General features: G+C 45.2%; 1 protein-coding gene across 8 annotated transcripts in view; it reads left to right on the top strand.

Annotated features, from left to right (window-relative positions):
* LOC109870925 (diacylglycerol kinase eta) overlaps positions 1 to 16637 on the top strand; it is a 72794-nt gene that overhangs the window by 42755 nt on the left and 13402 nt on the right. For 4 of the 8 annotated variants that reach the window (XM_031805866.1, XM_031805868.1, XM_031805864.1 and 1 more), the window contains 13 exons: positions 2705 to 2811; positions 4098 to 4223; positions 4307 to 4409; positions 7479 to 7641; positions 10644 to 10752; positions 10841 to 11062; positions 11177 to 11268; positions 11744 to 11843; positions 12009 to 12324; positions 12861 to 12992; positions 13590 to 13736; positions 16106 to 16223; positions 16514 to 16624. In XM_031805866.1, the coding sequence (XP_031661726.1) occupies positions 2705 to 2811; positions 4098 to 4223; positions 4307 to 4409; positions 7479 to 7641; positions 10644 to 10752; positions 10841 to 11062; positions 11177 to 11268; positions 11744 to 11843; positions 12009 to 12324; positions 12861 to 12992; positions 13590 to 13736; positions 16106 to 16223; positions 16514 to 16624 (1846 nt within the window). The remainder of the gene's footprint in view (positions 1 to 2704; positions 2812 to 4097; positions 4224 to 4306; positions 4410 to 7478; positions 7642 to 10643; positions 10753 to 10840; positions 11063 to 11176; positions 11269 to 11743; positions 11844 to 12008; positions 12325 to 12860; positions 12993 to 13589; positions 13737 to 16105; positions 16224 to 16513; positions 16625 to 16637) is intronic. The other 4 variants (XM_031805869.1, XM_031805865.1, XM_031805871.1 and 1 more) reach the window with 1 other exon arrangement.

The following is a 16637-nucleotide window of genomic DNA, read 5'->3' as shown; positions in this document are numbered from 1 at the left end:
TATATAACCTTTATTTTACCATTAAGGTAAATTCAAAACAAATTCTTATTTACAATGACAGCCTGGCAAAAGACAAAAGGCCTCCTGTGGGGCAGGGATTAAAACGGAGAGACAAGACAGACAACATAGACAGAACACACTTGGCAACAGCACAGATACATCATTTTATGTTGACATTTCAGTCATTTAGCAGACGCTCTCATCCAGAGCAACTTACAGGAGCAATGTCACCATGATACACGAAGAGAGACCTATGGCAATAGCACAACATTGCACACGCATTAACAAGTGCAGACAACAGCACAAGGGATACTTCATCTGTTAGGGAGAAGAACATATTGAGTCCTAATATTCAAGAGGCTGTGTGTGTGTGTGTGTGTGTGGCCGTCAGACAGTCTAATAAAGGGTGTCTCTCTCTCTCTCCCTCTCCGCCTCAGTCCTTGATTAGAGGGTTAAGATAAAAATCAGAAATGGAACTGGCTTCCAGGTTCAGATTTGAATTTGCCTTGTCTAGGGTATCGGATCATTAGCTTCTTCTGATTCATTCCGATTGCAATGTTGTGGCTTCATGGAAGAACGCTTTTGTAAAGAACATTGCTTTCACTATTTTTGTCTCCTTTTTGGGACATTGGACCATGTGCTGATCTCTATATTTCAACTGATAAAGCAACACCTACTGTACAGACACAGCTTGATGTGTGTGTGTTTGTGTGTGTGTGTGTGTGAGTGTGTGAGAGAGAGATTCTTAAGTGGTGAGAACAGCTAGACAGACGGTTTCACAGCAATCAGAGCTGCTTATGGTTTACTTCGATTTCCTGCACAGGACGATCGATAGGAATTGATGTATGTGTCACACACACGCCTCCCCAACCATCCCCTGGCTACAAACAGTCTGAAACCAGGAAGACGATCTCTCTCAAAACAAACATCTCGTATCCGTCTGCAATCAATGTTTCTCTAATCTAACTCTAAATGCATTTAGTAGAACATTTCACGACTTGAAGAGAAACACAATGTTTATCACAGTCTGCCAATGACAAGCGGTGACACTGGCCAATTAGTCTCGTGTGTGTGTTTGTGTGTCCGCACGTGCCTGCATGGGTGCATGTGTTTGAATCTGCGTGTTGTTTCTGTAGTGGAACTTTCCAAGTCCAGTCATTTTATGGTTGGCTGATAAGTGCCTCCTCATCCATAATGAATATACATACACTGAACAAGAATATAAATGCAACATGCAACATATTCAAAGATTTTTACTGAGTTACAGTTCATATGAGGAAATCAGTCATTTGAAATACATATATTCGGTCCCTAATCTATGGATTTCACATGACTGGGAATACAGATGTGCATCTGTTGGTCACAGATGTTGGTTTTTTAAAAGGTAGGGCCGTGGACCAGAAAACCAGTCAGTATCATTTGCCACACCTGTCAGGTGGATGGATTATCTTAACAAATTTGTGCAAAACATTTGAGAGAAATACGCTTTTTTTTGCCACATGGAGCATTTCTCTGATCTTTTATTTCAGCTCATGAAACATGGGACCAACACTTTACATGTCGTGTTTATATATCTTTTCAGGATACATTATGGGCTTCCTCCACTCACTGTGGTGGCGAGATATAAAGTATTCAGTGTCCATTTAGCAGACCGCTCTTATACAAAGCCACGCACAGTAAGTGCCTTACAGGCTGGCCCTCATTTACAGACTGTATGCATAGATGTACAGTATTGTGGTGGCAGAATGTGTTTTCCACAACAGTATGTTCCATAGTCCCGCTCTTACTCAGGTTCCTCTCATGCATACAGAATTGGGTTTTACAGTTCACATTGTTTTGAGCAGCCGGTAGGCTCGTGACAGGGATACAGACAGTATATTCTGGGCCTCTGACACTTGCCGTCCCGGTGATGTGAGTGGTGATGTATTTTGATGCAGTGGATCCTAGTATTTTGGTGCGCGGTAGCAATAGGTACTCCCTGGTACCTAATTCAACACAATTGTACCAAATTATGCCTATGCTTGTCAAACCCCTAAATAAATAGCTTCATAGGCTATTACTGTATAATTACCATTTTACCTCATAAAAATCGGGCAATTTCAGTAGGGTACAATTAAGTGCTACCATGATACTGTACGGCAGGGCGGCAGGTAGCCTGGCGGTTGGTCCAGTAAACGAAAGGTTGTCGGTTTGAATACCCGAGCAGACGAGGTGAAACATCTGTCGATGTGCCCTTGAGCAAAGCACCTAACCCCAGCTTGATCCAGGGGCATCTTCCTACCATGGCTGACCCTGATTCCACTGTACTTATCTGGTGTATTTGACATGTAAGGGCTCACACGCAAGCACACAGGTACAAAGGGCTGGGGATAGAATTAATATTGGCTCTGGTCCTCTTTCTGTTAAACACACCGGCAGACATGGCAAAATGACCAAATGACAGAGAGAGAGAGCACGCTTAGGATGGGGCTCAGTCACGGGAGAGTCCCTGCTCTCGTTTTGAGACACACTCGCCAGGCAGGGTTAGCACTGGGGACTGAAGCACATTTTCACCAAACACCTCTCCTCTGTCTGTTTATACACCATGCTGGCAAACCCATTCTCATCAACCTCTCTCGCTGTGGTGTTGAACGTGATGCTCTGTGTTGTTGCTATTGTTGACCTGACTAACGGGGTGTGTTTGTCGTTTGCGTTTGTTTTCCAGTGTGTAAATTCAAAGCTCACAAGCGGTGTGCCGTCAGGGCCACCAACAACTGCAAATGGACCACACTGGCCTCCATAGGGAAAGACATCATCGAAGACGAGGATGGGGTGAGTGTGTGGGTGTGTATTCATGTACAGTTCCTTCGGAAAGTATTCAGACCCCTTGTCTTTTTCCACATTTTGTTACATCCTTATTCTAAAACTGAAATATACATTTACGTAAGTATTCAGACCCTTTACTTAGGACTTTGTTGAAGCACCTTTGGTAGCAATTACATTATTGAGTCTTCTTGGGTATGATGCTACAAGTTTGGCACACCTGTATTTAGGGAGTTTCTCCCATTCTTCTCTGCAGATCCTCTCAAGGTCTGTCAGGTTGGATGGGAAGCTTTGCTGCACAGCTATTTTCAGGTCTCTCCAGAGATTTCCGATCGGGTTGAAGTCCGGGCTCTGGCTGGGCCACTCAAGGACATTCAGAGACTTGTCCCGAAGCCACTCCTGCGTTGTCTGGGCTGTGTGCTTAGGGTCGTTGTACTGTTGGAAGGTGAACCTTTGCCCCAGTCTGAAGACCTGATTGCTCTGGAGTAGGTTTTTATCAAGGATCTCTCTGTACTTTTCTTTGTTCATCTTTCCCTTAATCCTGACTAGTCTCCCAGTCCCTGCCTCTGAAAAACATCCCCACAGCATGATGCTGCCACCACCATGCTTCAACGTAGGGATGTTGCCAGGCTTCCTCCAGACGTGACGCTTGGCATTCAGGCCAAAGAGTTCAATATTGGTTTCATCAGACCAGAGAATCTTGTTTCGAATCTTGTTTAGGTGTCTTTTGGCAAACACCAAGCGGGCTGTAATGTACCTTTTACTGAGGAGTGGCTTCCGCCTGGTCACTCTACTGTAAAGGGCTGATTGGTGCAGTGTTGCAGAGCTGGTTGTCCTTCTGGAAGGTTCTCCCATCTGCACAGAGGAACTCTAGAGCTCTGTCAGAGTGACCATCGGGTTCTTGGTCACCTCCCTGACTAAGGCCCTTCTCCCCAGATTGCTCAATTTGGCCGGGCAGCCATGGTGGTTCCAAACTTCTTCCATGCCTTTCCAAACGTATTTCTGTTTTTTAGTTGTAAGAAATTTGCAAACATTTCTAAAAACCTGTTTTCGCTTTGTCATTATGGGGTATTTTGTATAGATTGCTGAGGATTTAACAAAATGTGGAAAAAGTCAAGGGGTCTGAATACTTTCCGAAGGCACTGTATATCTGTGTGTGTGTGTGTGTGTGTCCTTGTGTACATACTTGTGTGTGTGTGTGTGTGTCAGCAACTGATGGCACGAGAAGGTAGAAAATTGAATAATATATTTCTATATTTCCTGATAAACACTGACTCACTCCTCCTGTCCTGTAGATTGCCATGCCCCACCAGTGGCTGGAGGGGAACCTGCCTGTTAGTGCCAAGTGTGCTGTGTGTGACAAGACGTGTGGCAGCGTGCTCCGACTGCAGGACTGGCGCTGCCTCTGGTGCAAGGCCATGGTGAGTGTGTGCGTGTGGAGTGTGTGTCTGTGTGTATGGTGTGTGTGTGTGTGTGTTCTAACACAAACTCTGTGTTTTTCCAGGTACACACAGCTTGTATGGACTTGTACCCCAGGAAATGTCCCCTGGGCCAGTGTAAAGTCTCCATCATCCCTCCTACTGCTCTCAACAGCATCGACTCGGATGGTACACACACATAAACATACACACACACACACACACTTCATTACAATGGGCCATATTGCATATCTGTAAGCCTTTCCAGGAAAGGCTTACAGAATATCAAATCAAATCAAATGTATTTATATAGCCCTTCGTACATCAGCTGATATCTCAAAGTGCTGTACAGAAACCCAGCCTAAAACCCCAAACAGCAAGCAATGCAGGTGTTGAAGCACGTTGGCTAGGAAAAACTCCCTAGAAAGGCCAAAACCTAGGAAGAAACCTAGAGAGGAACCAGGCTATGAGGGGTGGCCAGTCCTCTTCTGGCTGTGCCGGGTGGAGATTATAACAGAACATGGCCAAGATGTTCAAATGTTCATAAATGACCAGCATGGTCAAATAATAGGTCTGGGACAGGTAGCATGTCCGGTGAACAGGTCAGAATTCCATAGCCGCAGGCAGAACAGTTGAAACTAGAGTAGCATCACGGCCAGGTGGACTGGGGACAGCAAGGAGTCATCATGCCAGCTAGTCCCGAGGCATGGTCCTAGGGCTCAGGTCCTCCGAGAGAGAGAAAGAAAGAGAGAATTAGAGAGAGCATACTTAAATTCACACAGGACACCGGATAAGACAGGAGAAGTACTCCAGATATAACAAACTGACCCGAGCCCCCCGACACATAAACTACTGCAGCATAAATACTGGAGGCTGAGACAGGAGGGGTCAGGAGACACTGTGGCCCCATCCGATGATACCCCCTGACAGGGCCAAACAGGAAGGATATAACCCCACCCACTTTGCCAAAGCACAGCCCCCAAACCACTAGAGGGATATCTTCAACCACCAACTTACCATCCTGAGACAAGGAATAGTGTAGTCACATAGGATGTCTCTACACCCAAATGGAGAATGAGATTTCTCAATGACATTATTCTTTCTTCAATAAAACATGTATTACTGACCGGTGGAAAGTGGAGTGAATTGCAGTGCAGATGAATGTTATAAAGGAGTCACCTCATTGGCTTTGCTAATTTCCTCTCAGAATGACCTGGGGATGATTAAAACAGAGAGAAATGAATCATTCTCCAGACACACACACACACACGCACACACACATACACATCCCAGCGTTGTATTCATTAGGGAGCATAATGGAAATAATTGTTAAAAGTTGTGCTTTTTAAGTCCAGGTAGTCCGTTCCTGTTTCAGTCCCCTTTCTTCCCTTTGGTTCCCAATGGACACGACCCAGATTATGGTGCTGTATAAAGCTCCTATAGCTCCCTCTCTCTGTTCCCGCTCCTATAGCTCCCTCTCTCTGTTCCCGCTCCTATAGCTCACTCTCTCTGTTCCCGCTCCTATAGCTCCCTCTCTGTTCCCGCTCCTATAGCTCCCTCTCTCTGTTCCCGCTCCTATAGCTCACTCTCTCTGTTCCCTCTTCTATAGCTCCCTCTCTCTGTTCCCGCTCCTATAGCTCCCTCTCTCTGTTCCCGCTCCTATAGCTCCCTCTCTCTGTTCCTGCTCCTATAGCTCCCTCTCTCTGTTCCCGCTCCTATATCTCCCTCTCTCTCTGTTCCCGCCCCTCTCTCTCCCTCTATCTCTGCCCCTCCCCCTCTGTCTCCCCATATATCCCCATGTCTCCCTCCCTTCTCTCACCATGTCTTCCCCTCTCCCTCTTTTCCTCTCCTTCTCGTTCTTCCAAATATCTTCCTCTCCCTCTTCAATGTATTTAACCCCTCCCCCCTCCACATGCCAGGATTTGCCCTCGTCCCAGTGCAGGCTTGAGAGGGCTCTAATCTAATTGGCTGCTAGCTGACTGTGGCACGTGCTGAAACGTTGTGACTTTCCTCCCCCTCTCCTCTCCCATCTCTGCTCCACCGCTGCCAAGATTAGAGAGAGAGAGAGAGAGAGAGAGAGAGAGAGAGAGAGAGAGAAGGTGGCAAAGAGAGAGAGAGGGATAGAACGATGGAATGAGAAGAGAGGCAAAATGAGAAGGGTAAAATAATGATAGAGAGAGAAGAGAAGCAAAGAGATGTGGAGGATGGAGAGCAAAGGACAAAGAGAGGGGGAGGATGGAGAGAACAAAGGACAAAGAGAGGGGGATAGAGAGAGGGAGAAAGGAATGACAGAAAGAGAGTGAAGGAAGAGAGAATGAGAGTGTGGATGGCAGCACCCCTGGGGACTGTCACCATCCGCCCCCGCGCAAGCACACACACACACACACACACACACACACACACACATACATACACTCAAACTTAAAGCCTTTTCACACAGAGTAATGTTGACACACAGGCGGCGTATCAATCTGCCATATGATAAATCCTATAAACGCACAGGCTCGTTGTCCACAGTGTGTCTCCTGCTTAGAATGTGGGCTAAAACCGCACGTGCCACACACAACTGCACAGCCTGACTCAGTACTGTGATACACACACACACTTTGATGCCTCAATGATGTTGCAGCGTGTGGGTGTTATGATACAGTAGTTAATGGGTGATCCAGCACAGTAGAATCTCTCTTTTCTTTTCATCTCTTCGTCTTCTCACATCCCTTCTATTAGTCACTGTGACACGGCTCAGAGTCTGGATATTGTTAATACACTTTGGATTAACCAGTGGATTTGACAGTGATAAACAACGTGATAAATGTGGTAGAGATGAACAAGTATACATGTAATTGCTCCTGATGTCCTATCTACAGTGTATCACCATCTACAATAGTTCCGTACCGTTTATCAGATCACGTCTGCATTTTTATTTACTACTAGAATTGGCTAGTACTCTTAATATTTGAGCACATATTCATTAATCTATCTATTCATCAATCCATTCAGTCATTCAAACATTCATTCATGGGGCGGCAGATAGCCTAGTGGTTAGAGTGTTGGACTCGTATCCGGAAGGTTGCAAGATCAAATCCCCGAGCTGACAAGGTTGAAATTTGTCGTTCTGCCCCTGAACAAGGCAGTTAACCCAAAATTCCTAGGCTGTCATTGAAAATAAGAATTTGTTCATAACTGACTTGCTTAGTTAAATATAAATCACTTTTTCATTCAATGTAATAACAGTTTTTTTTGTGTATTTGTGTTCAGGCTTCTGGAAGGCCACCTGTCCTCCGTCCTGCGCCAGTCCTCTGCTGGTCTTCGTCAACTCCAAGAGTGGAGACAACCAAGGGGTTAAATTCCTCCGACGTTTCAAGCAGCTCCTTAACCCTGCTCAGGTGTTTGACCTGGTCAATGGCGGACCACATCTAGGGTGAGTCGGCTTGGCTAGTGGAAACCGCTCGGCATAATAGAGCGGCAACTCTGATGGTTTACAAATGAAAGCAAGTTTTTAAATGATGATGTTTTAGTCAAATATTATATCAGTTTGGGTTCTTCTTCTTGCGGTCAATTTGCAGTCGATAAATGATTTGTAATTTTGTTCCGGCCTGATTCACTGACTGAACGTCTTGTCAAAGAAATCACATTTATTTTGGGAGATCGTCAGAAAGAACTTCTAAATTCAAGGCAGGAGATACAAAATGATTCAGAAGAGAATAGAACACATTACTTTTTGTTACTTTTTTCTCAACTTGTTTCTATTACTTTTTAGTACGTCAAGCAAACTTACAGAGAAGGTAGCTAGCTAGCCAGCTAGCTTTGTAGCCATGGATTGTGCTCCTTACATTGTTTAGTACCAGCAAAACACCAACATCCTGGAGTCGCCTCTTCACTGTTGACGTTGAGACTGGTGTTTTGCTGGTACTATTTATTGAAGCTGCCAGTTGAGGTCTTGTGAGGCATCTGTTTCTCAAACTAGACACTCTAATGTACTTGTCCTCTTGCTCAGTTGTGCACCAGGGCCTCCCACACCTCTTTCTATCCTGGTTAGGGCCATTTTGCGCTGTTCTGTGAAGGGAGTAGTACACAGCGTCGTACGAGATCTTCAGTTTCTTGGCAATTTCTCGCATGGAATAGCCTTCATTTCTCAGAACAAGCATAGACTGATGAGTTTCTGGCAATTTTGAGCCTGTAATCGAACCCACAAATGTTGATGCTCCAGATACTCAACTCCCAGATCCCAGAACAACAGCAAAGGATCTTGTGAAGATGCTGGAGGAAACAGGTACAAAAGTACCTATATCCACAGTAAAATGAGTCCTATATAACGAGTCCTATATTGACATAACCTGAAGCCACTGCTCCAAAACCGCCATAAATAAGCCAGACTATGGTTGGCATCTGCACTAGGAGACAAAGATCGTACTTTTTGGAGAAATGTAATCTGGTCTGATGAAACAAAAATAGAACTCTTTGGCCATAATGACCATCGTTATGTTTGGAGGAAAAAGGGGGAGGCTTGCAAGTCGAAGAACACCCTCCCAACCGTGAACCACGGGGGTGGCAGCATCATGTTTTTGGGGTGCTTTGCTGCAGGAGTGACTGGTGCACTTCACAAAATAGATGGGATCATGAAGGAGGAAAATTAGGTGGATATATTGAAGCAACATCTCAAGACATCAGTCAGGAAGTTAAAGCTTGGTCGCAAATTAGTCTTCCAAATGGACAATGACCCCAAGCATACTTCCAAAGTTGTGGCAAAATGGCTTAAGGACAACAAAGTCAAGGTATTGGAGTGGCTATCACAAAGCCCTAACCTCAATCCTGTAGAACATTTGTGGGCAGAACTGAAAAAGCGTGTGCGAGCAAGGAGGCCTACAAACCTGACTCAGTTACTCCTGCTCTGTCAGGAGGAATGGGCCAAAATTCACCCAACTTATTGTGGGAAGCTTGTGGAAGGCTACCCAAAACGTTTGACCCAAGTTAAACAATTTAAAGGCAATGCTATCATGTACTAATTGAGTGTATGTGAACTTCTGACCCACTGGGAACGTGAAGAAATAAATAAAAGCTGAAATAAATAATTCTCTCTACTATTATCCTGACATTTCACATTCTTAAAATAAAGTGGAGATCCTAACTGACCTAAGACTGGGAATTTTTACCAGGATTCAATGTCAGGAATTGTGAAAAACGGAGTTTAAATGTATTTGGCTAAGGTGTATGTAAACTTCCGACTTCAATTGTATATACGGGGAGGATACAACCTTCACAGCTCTGCAGATTTTGCGTTGAGTTATTAGATCATTTATTTTGGTACTGTCCATATGTAGCTTGTTTTTAGTCACACGTCCAGGAATGGCTGAAGAATTGCAACACTTACCTGGAGCTAAGTCTGCAGATAGCAAATACTGGGTGTTTTGAAATGTCATAGTCAATGGATCAAAAATATAATAATTATTTTAGCAAAACTATTTGTCTTAAATTTACAATCTGTAGAAACATTTGTGAAACATCGCAGCACAGGTGAAAAAAAATAGGGATGGTGAAAAAACAATAGGGATGGTGTTAAGAGAGATGGAACGAGTTGAATGGTGCTGAAAGGTGGGACTAATAACAACAAGATACTAATGTAAAATATACTGTGTCCGTAAAATGTATATAGTATGTATAAGCTGGAAGTAGAAGCCTACGGGTTGTTGTTCATGTGTTTACTCTAATTAGGGGAGGGGTGGTAGGGTTATTGTAACATAATAAAGGAACACATACTTTTAGAAAGATATGTATACAGCACCAGTCAACTTTTGGACACACCTACTCATTCAAGGGTTTTTCTTTATTTTGACTATTTTCCACATTGTAGAATAATGGTGAAGACATCAACACTATGAAATAACACATATGGAATCATGTAGTAACCAAAAAAATGTTAAACAAATCAAAATATATTTTATATTTGAGATTCTTTAAAGTAGACACCCTTTGCCTTGATGATAGCTTTGCACACGCTTATGTATGTATGCGTATGTGTATATGTATGTATATTTATTTATTTCTATGTATGTATGTATGTATGTATGTATGTATGTATGTATGTATGTATGTATGTATGTATGTATGTATGTATGTATGTATGTATGTACAGTACCAGTCAAAACATAAATCATTTTAAGGGAAAAGAAAAGAGGGAAGTTACCAATAAGATGTTTTATGGAACCTGGCCAAGGTCCTTCTGGAGACAGAGAGAGAGAGAGGGGAATTAGAGGGAGCCTAAGATCACACAGTACACCAGATAAGACAGTACCCCGGCACATGCAACATAGATACTGGGGACAGAGACAGGGTGGCTGGTGCCCTGATTAGGGAAGAACAGGGACAGAAGCTACACTGTTCAATGACTCTGACACTAGTACCATTCCTCTGTGTGCTCTCCAGGCTGCGTCTCTTTCAGAAGTTTGATAACTTCCGGATCCTGGTGTGTGGAGGGGATGGGAGTGTCGGCTGGGTCCTCTCTGAGATAGACAAACTCAACCTCCACAAACAGGTAAGAACCCCCACCCCCCCCCACCCCCCTGTCTCCCCCACACACACTTCCTCTCTCACTCTCCCCCCCCCTCTCTTTCTGTCTCCAGTGCCAGCTGGGAGTGCTGCCCTTGGGCACGGGAAACGACCTGGCGCGGGTGCTGGGCTGGGGCCCATCGTGTGACGATGACACGCAGCTTCCCCAGATTCTGGAGAAACTGGAGCGGGCCAGCACCAAGATGTTGGACCGCTGGAGCATCATGACCTACGAGATAAAGCTCCCCTCCAAACACAGCGGGCCCGTCACGCCAGACGACACTGACGACGGCCAGGTACACAACATCTGACACATTAAGATTTGGAGGTGTTTTATAATCTAACGGTATCCCCCTGGCCTTGCTGAGTTTTTTGCTAATTCTGCCTTTCTCCTCTCTCTGTGTCCCCAGTTCCAGATCTCAGCATATGAAGACTCGGTAACTGCCCATCTCACCAAGATCCTCAACTCTGACCAACACTCTGTGGTCATCTCCTCCGCTAAGTGAGTGTCTCATCTCAACACTGCTTACTGCTAAATGGCTGCTGACAATTTCATTTAATGTGAACTCACGCTCTCCTTTCACCCCCTGCTTCTCTCTCTCTGTCTCGCTCTCTCGCTCTACTCTCTCTGTCTCTCTCTCTACTCTCTCTTTCTCTACTCTCTCTCTACTCTCTTTCTTTCGTCTCTTTCGACTCTCTCTACTCTCTCTCTACTCTCTACTCTCTCTACTCTCTCTCTCTACTCTCTCTCTACTCTCTCTACTCTCTATACACTCTCTCTCCTCTCTCTCCTCTCTCTCGCTACACTATCTCTCTTTCTCTACTCCCTCTACTCTCTTTCTACTCTCTCTCTACACTCTCTATCTCTACACACTCTCTCCCTACTCTCTCTACTATCTCTCTACTCTCTCTCTACTCTCTCAATACTCTCTCTTTACTCTCGCTCTACTCTGTCTACTCTCTCACTGTCCTTCCAGGATCCTGTGTGAGACAGTAAAGGACTTTGTTGCCAAAGTGGGGAAATCTTACGAGAAAAGTATTGAGAATACAGAGGAGTGTGACACTATGTCTCTCAAAGTAAGTACCCCCCCCTCACACACACACACACACACACACACACACACACACACACACACACACACACACACACACACACACACACACACACACACACACACACACACACACACACACACACACACACACACACACACACTAACCTAACTCTCCTTTTCCCAACAGTGTGCCATCCTGAATGAAAAGCTAGATTCACTCCTCCAGACCCTCAACACAGAAGCCCAGTCACTCCCACCACCTCTTCCCCTTTCCACGCCACCAATCGTTGAAGAGGAGGAAGAGGAGGAAGACGAGGAGGAGGAGGTGAGCGAGGAGTCGTTGACCGAGCTGAAGGAGAAACTGGAAGCGGAGGAGAGTGAAAAGGGAGGAGAGAAAGGAAGAGGTTCGCCACACAAGCTGTTCAGAGCTAAAGAACAGCTGATGTTACGAGCCAACAGCCTGAAGAAGGCTGTACGACAGATCATTGAACAGGCCGAGAGAGGTACGTAGATATAGAACATAACAGATCATTGAACAGGCCCAGAGAGGTACGTAGATATAGAACATAACAGATCATTGAACAGGCCGAGAGAGGTACGTAGATATAGAACATAACAGATCATTGAACAGGCCCAGAGAGGTACGTAGATATAGAACATAACAGATCATTGAACAGGCCGAGAGAGGTACGTAGATATAGAACATAACAGATCATTGAACAGGCCGAGAGAGGTACGTAGATATAGAACATAACAGATCATTGAACAGGCCGAGAGAGGTACGTAGGTATAGAGTATGACAGAACGGATCAGACATACAATATAATAGAGCCTAGTCTTTCATGCATGTTTCAAGTATTTCATGCATGTTTCAGAGAGAATACAATGGAATCCAGATTGTAAACCCATAAAAAGTATCGGCAATCACTGTGTCGCGCAATACAAAGTTGTAGTGTCCAATTCCCTCCCTGTCACTCCCTCTCTCATCGTCCTCTCCCCCTCCTCTCTTACCCTCTGGCACTGCCCCCTCTCCCTCTAGTGGTGGATGAGCAGAATGCCCACACAGAGGAGCTGGAGCTGCCGTCCCCGTTGGAGTTTAGGAAGGAAGGAGAGGAGGACAACAGGGACAGTGAGAAGGACGAGGACACCAAGGAACTGGAAGCCGTGCCATGTGAGTCTCTCTCTCTCTCTCCCCCATCCACCCAGTCCTCTTTAGATCTAGAGGACTGGATAGGGAGTAGAGGCAAGGGTCCATTTGAATACAGATAGAGTAAGTTGTATCATACAAGAAATCACGCAGGATCTAAACACCAGCAGCTTAGTGGCCACAGAGAACACAGACTCTGTCTGACAAGCCCACACACATGATGTTTCCTGCTCTAAATATAGGATGTTGTTTTTGTAATAAGCATAGATGGGAAACCATTCTCTGTATTCCTCACTATTGGATAATAAGTGTGTGTCCTTTAGTGTGTGTGTCCTGTAGGATGTGTCATTGTCTGTGGGACAGAGGCACTTCCTTTTTATTTTGTATATTTTTTACAAGTAATCTGCTTATTGCTTCAGATCAATGGGGATGTCACTATATTCTCCTGCGTCATCCCTTTGTTCTATCTACTCTCTCTAGATCTTTAGTACATACAGTAGTAGCAGACAGTGAATGTCTCAGTACTCACATTTCTGGTATGTCTCGGTCTTTCTCCCTGGTCTCTTTCTCCTTCCGTCTCTCTCTGGTCTCTTTCTGGTGTATCTCTCTCTCTCTTTCTAGTGGCTAAGAGTCCATGTTCTCCTCCTGAGAGGCATGTAAGTCGCAGCAGCCAATCCTGTGGCTCGTTCTCCATCACGCCCTTCACCACCAGCAAGGAGAACCTGCCTGTACTCAACACACGCATCATCTGCCCTGGTACATCTTACGGTATATGCACTCATGTGCGCCGTGCACATACATGCACGTACACACTTCCCATTAGAGGTCTTCACGGGTCCACCCAAACACAACACGGGTCCAGATTCTAACAGAATTCTAAATTCTCACGTGTCCTGGTCGGATCTGATATGATCGTCACGGGTCTTGGGTATGCGTAATTATAACTGATTTGCCCGTAAGGACCTGCAGAGACCCGAATGGGACTGCTGCAGTATGAAGAGAGAACAAATTGTAGGCTATCATTTATGCTTCTGCTCTTGAGGGGCTTGTAACTTGTTGTTGTCGGCCAATCACAAGTCATTGTCAAAGTAGCTCCACAGTCAAAAAGACTCAGTGTGTGGGAAGCAATGTAGGAGATATCTAATCGATTTAAAAGTTCAATTAGAAGGATGGACTAAAACGGCAAGAGCCAACAGCTACTTAGTTTGAAGAGAGTTATCAACTTATTTGTAATTGTAGAACGGCAAGGATTTGACCATCAGACCAGAGAATCTTGTTTCTCATGGTCTGAGAGTCATTTAGGTGTCTTTTGGCAAACTCCCAGCTGGCTGTCATGTGCATTTTACTGAGGAGTGGCTTCTGTCTGGCCACTCTACCATAAAGGCCTGATTGGTGGAGTGCTGCAGAGATGGTTGTCCTTCTGGAAGATTCTCCCATCTCCACAGAGGAACTCCGGAGCTCTGTCAGAGTAAACATTGGGTTCTTGCTCACCTCCCTGACCTCCCTTCTCCCCCGATTACTCAGTTTGGCCGGGTGCCATACTCTAGGAAGAATCTTGGTGGTTCCAAACTTCTTCCATTTAAGAATGATGGAGGCCACTGTTCTTGGGGACCTTCACTGCTGCAGAAATGTTTTGGTACCCTTCCCCAGATCTGTGTCTCGACACAAGCCTGTCTCGGAGCTCTACGGATAATTCCATGGCTTGGTCTTTGCTCTGACATGCACTGTCAACTGTTTAAGCTTATATAGACAGGTGTGTGCCTTTCCAAATCATGTCCAATCAAGTGAATTTACCACAGATGGACTCCAATCAAGTTGTCGAAAGAGCTCATGGATGATAAATGGAAACAGGATGAACCTGAGCTCAATTTCGAGTGTCATAGCAAACGGTCTGAATACTTACGTAAATAAGGTATTTCTGTTTTTAATATATTTGAAAACATTTCTAAAAATCAGTTTTTGCTTTTTCATTATGGCGTATTGTGTGTAGATTGATGGGGGGGGGGAAACATTTCATCCATTTTAGAATAAGGCTGTAAAGTTCGGGCCGGGTCTGGTTCTCCTTGGGTCTGTTCGAAACGGGTCTCTATATTTAAAACATTTATTTATTTGGGTACACTCTAAGAAAGAAAGGTGCTATCTAGAACCTTAAAGGGTTCTTTCAAATCAAATCAAATGTATTTATATAGCCCTTCGTACATCCGCTGATATCTCAAAGTGCTGTACAGAAACCCAGCCTAAAACCCCAAACAGCAAGCAATGCAGGTGTAGAAGCACGGTGGCTAGGAAAAACTCCCTAGAAAGGCCAAAACCTAGGAAGGAACCTAGAGAGGAACCAGGCTATGTGGGGTGGCCAGTCCTCTTCTGGCTGTGCCGGTGGAGATTATAACAGAACATGGCCAAGATGTTCAAATGTTCATAAATGACCAGCATGGTCAAATAATAATAAGGCAGAACAGTTGAAACTGGAGCAGCAGCACGGCCAGGTGGACTGGGGACAGCAAGGAGTCATCAAGTCAGGTAGTCTCAGGTCCTCCGAGACAGAGAAAGAAAGAGAGAATAGAGAAAGCACACTTACATTCACACAGGACACCGAATAGGAGAAGTACTCCAGATATAACAAACTGACCCTAGCCCCCCGACACATAAACTACTGCAGCATAAATACTGGAGGCTGAGACAGGAGGGGTCTGGAGACACTGTGACCCCATCCGAGGACACCCCTGGACAGGGCCAAACAGGAAGGATATAACCCCACCCACTTTGCCAAAGCACAGCCCCCACACCACTAGAGGGATATCTTCAACCACCAACATACCATCCTGAGACAAGGCCGAGTATAGCCCACAAAGATCTCCGCCACGGCACAACCCAAGGGGGAGGGGGCGCCAACCCAGACAGGTTCTCTTTGGGAGAACCCTTTGAAGAAACCTTTTTGGGTTCTGTGTGAAACTCAACTTTTTGGACCTGTGAAGACCTCTACTTCACATACACACTTCATCTGCCATGGTTTGCGCTCATGCGTATACACACATATCTATTGTCTGAAATGATACACACACATCTGCCTTGGTACAAGTGCACATCCCACACACACACACAGCACTGTTTAAGAACAGCCCTGTTTCTCTGTACAGGTTTGCGTGCTGGTCTGGCAGCTTCTATAGCCGGTAGCTCCATCATCAGTAAGATGCTGCTGGCCAACATCGACCCATTTGGTGCTACGCCCTTCCTGGACTCTGACCTGGACTCACTGTAAGATCCTCTGACCTCTACCCTTTAACCCTTCATAAACCCTGACCTCCTGGACTCTGACCTGGACTCAATGTAAGATCCTCTGACCTCTACCCTTTAACCCTTCATAAACCCTGACCTCCTGGACTCACTGTAAGACCCTCAGACCTCTGACGTCTAACCTTTAGGCCACCATATTCAGAATGTTCCTGACTTGACCTTTTTGGCGACCAGATCAAAACATTAATGTTTTCAGTTTTCAGTTGAATTGTAGTTTTCTGAACTGCCCTGTATCTATATCTCCCACACAGAGAGGGCTTTAGTGAGAAGTGTGTCATGAACAATTACTTTGGCGTTGGGCTGGATGCTAAGATCACCTTGGAGTTCAACAACAAGAGGGAGGAACACCCAGAGAAGTGCCGGTGAGCTCTAGGT

The sequence above is a fragment of the Oncorhynchus kisutch genome, linkage group LG26, assembly GCF_002021735.2.
Source record: "Oncorhynchus kisutch isolate 150728-3 linkage group LG26, Okis_V2, whole genome shotgun sequence".
NCBI classification, from domain to species: Eukaryota; Metazoa; Chordata; class Actinopteri; order Salmoniformes; family Salmonidae; genus Oncorhynchus; species Oncorhynchus kisutch.
This window is presented reverse-complemented; position numbering and strand designations above follow the sequence as displayed.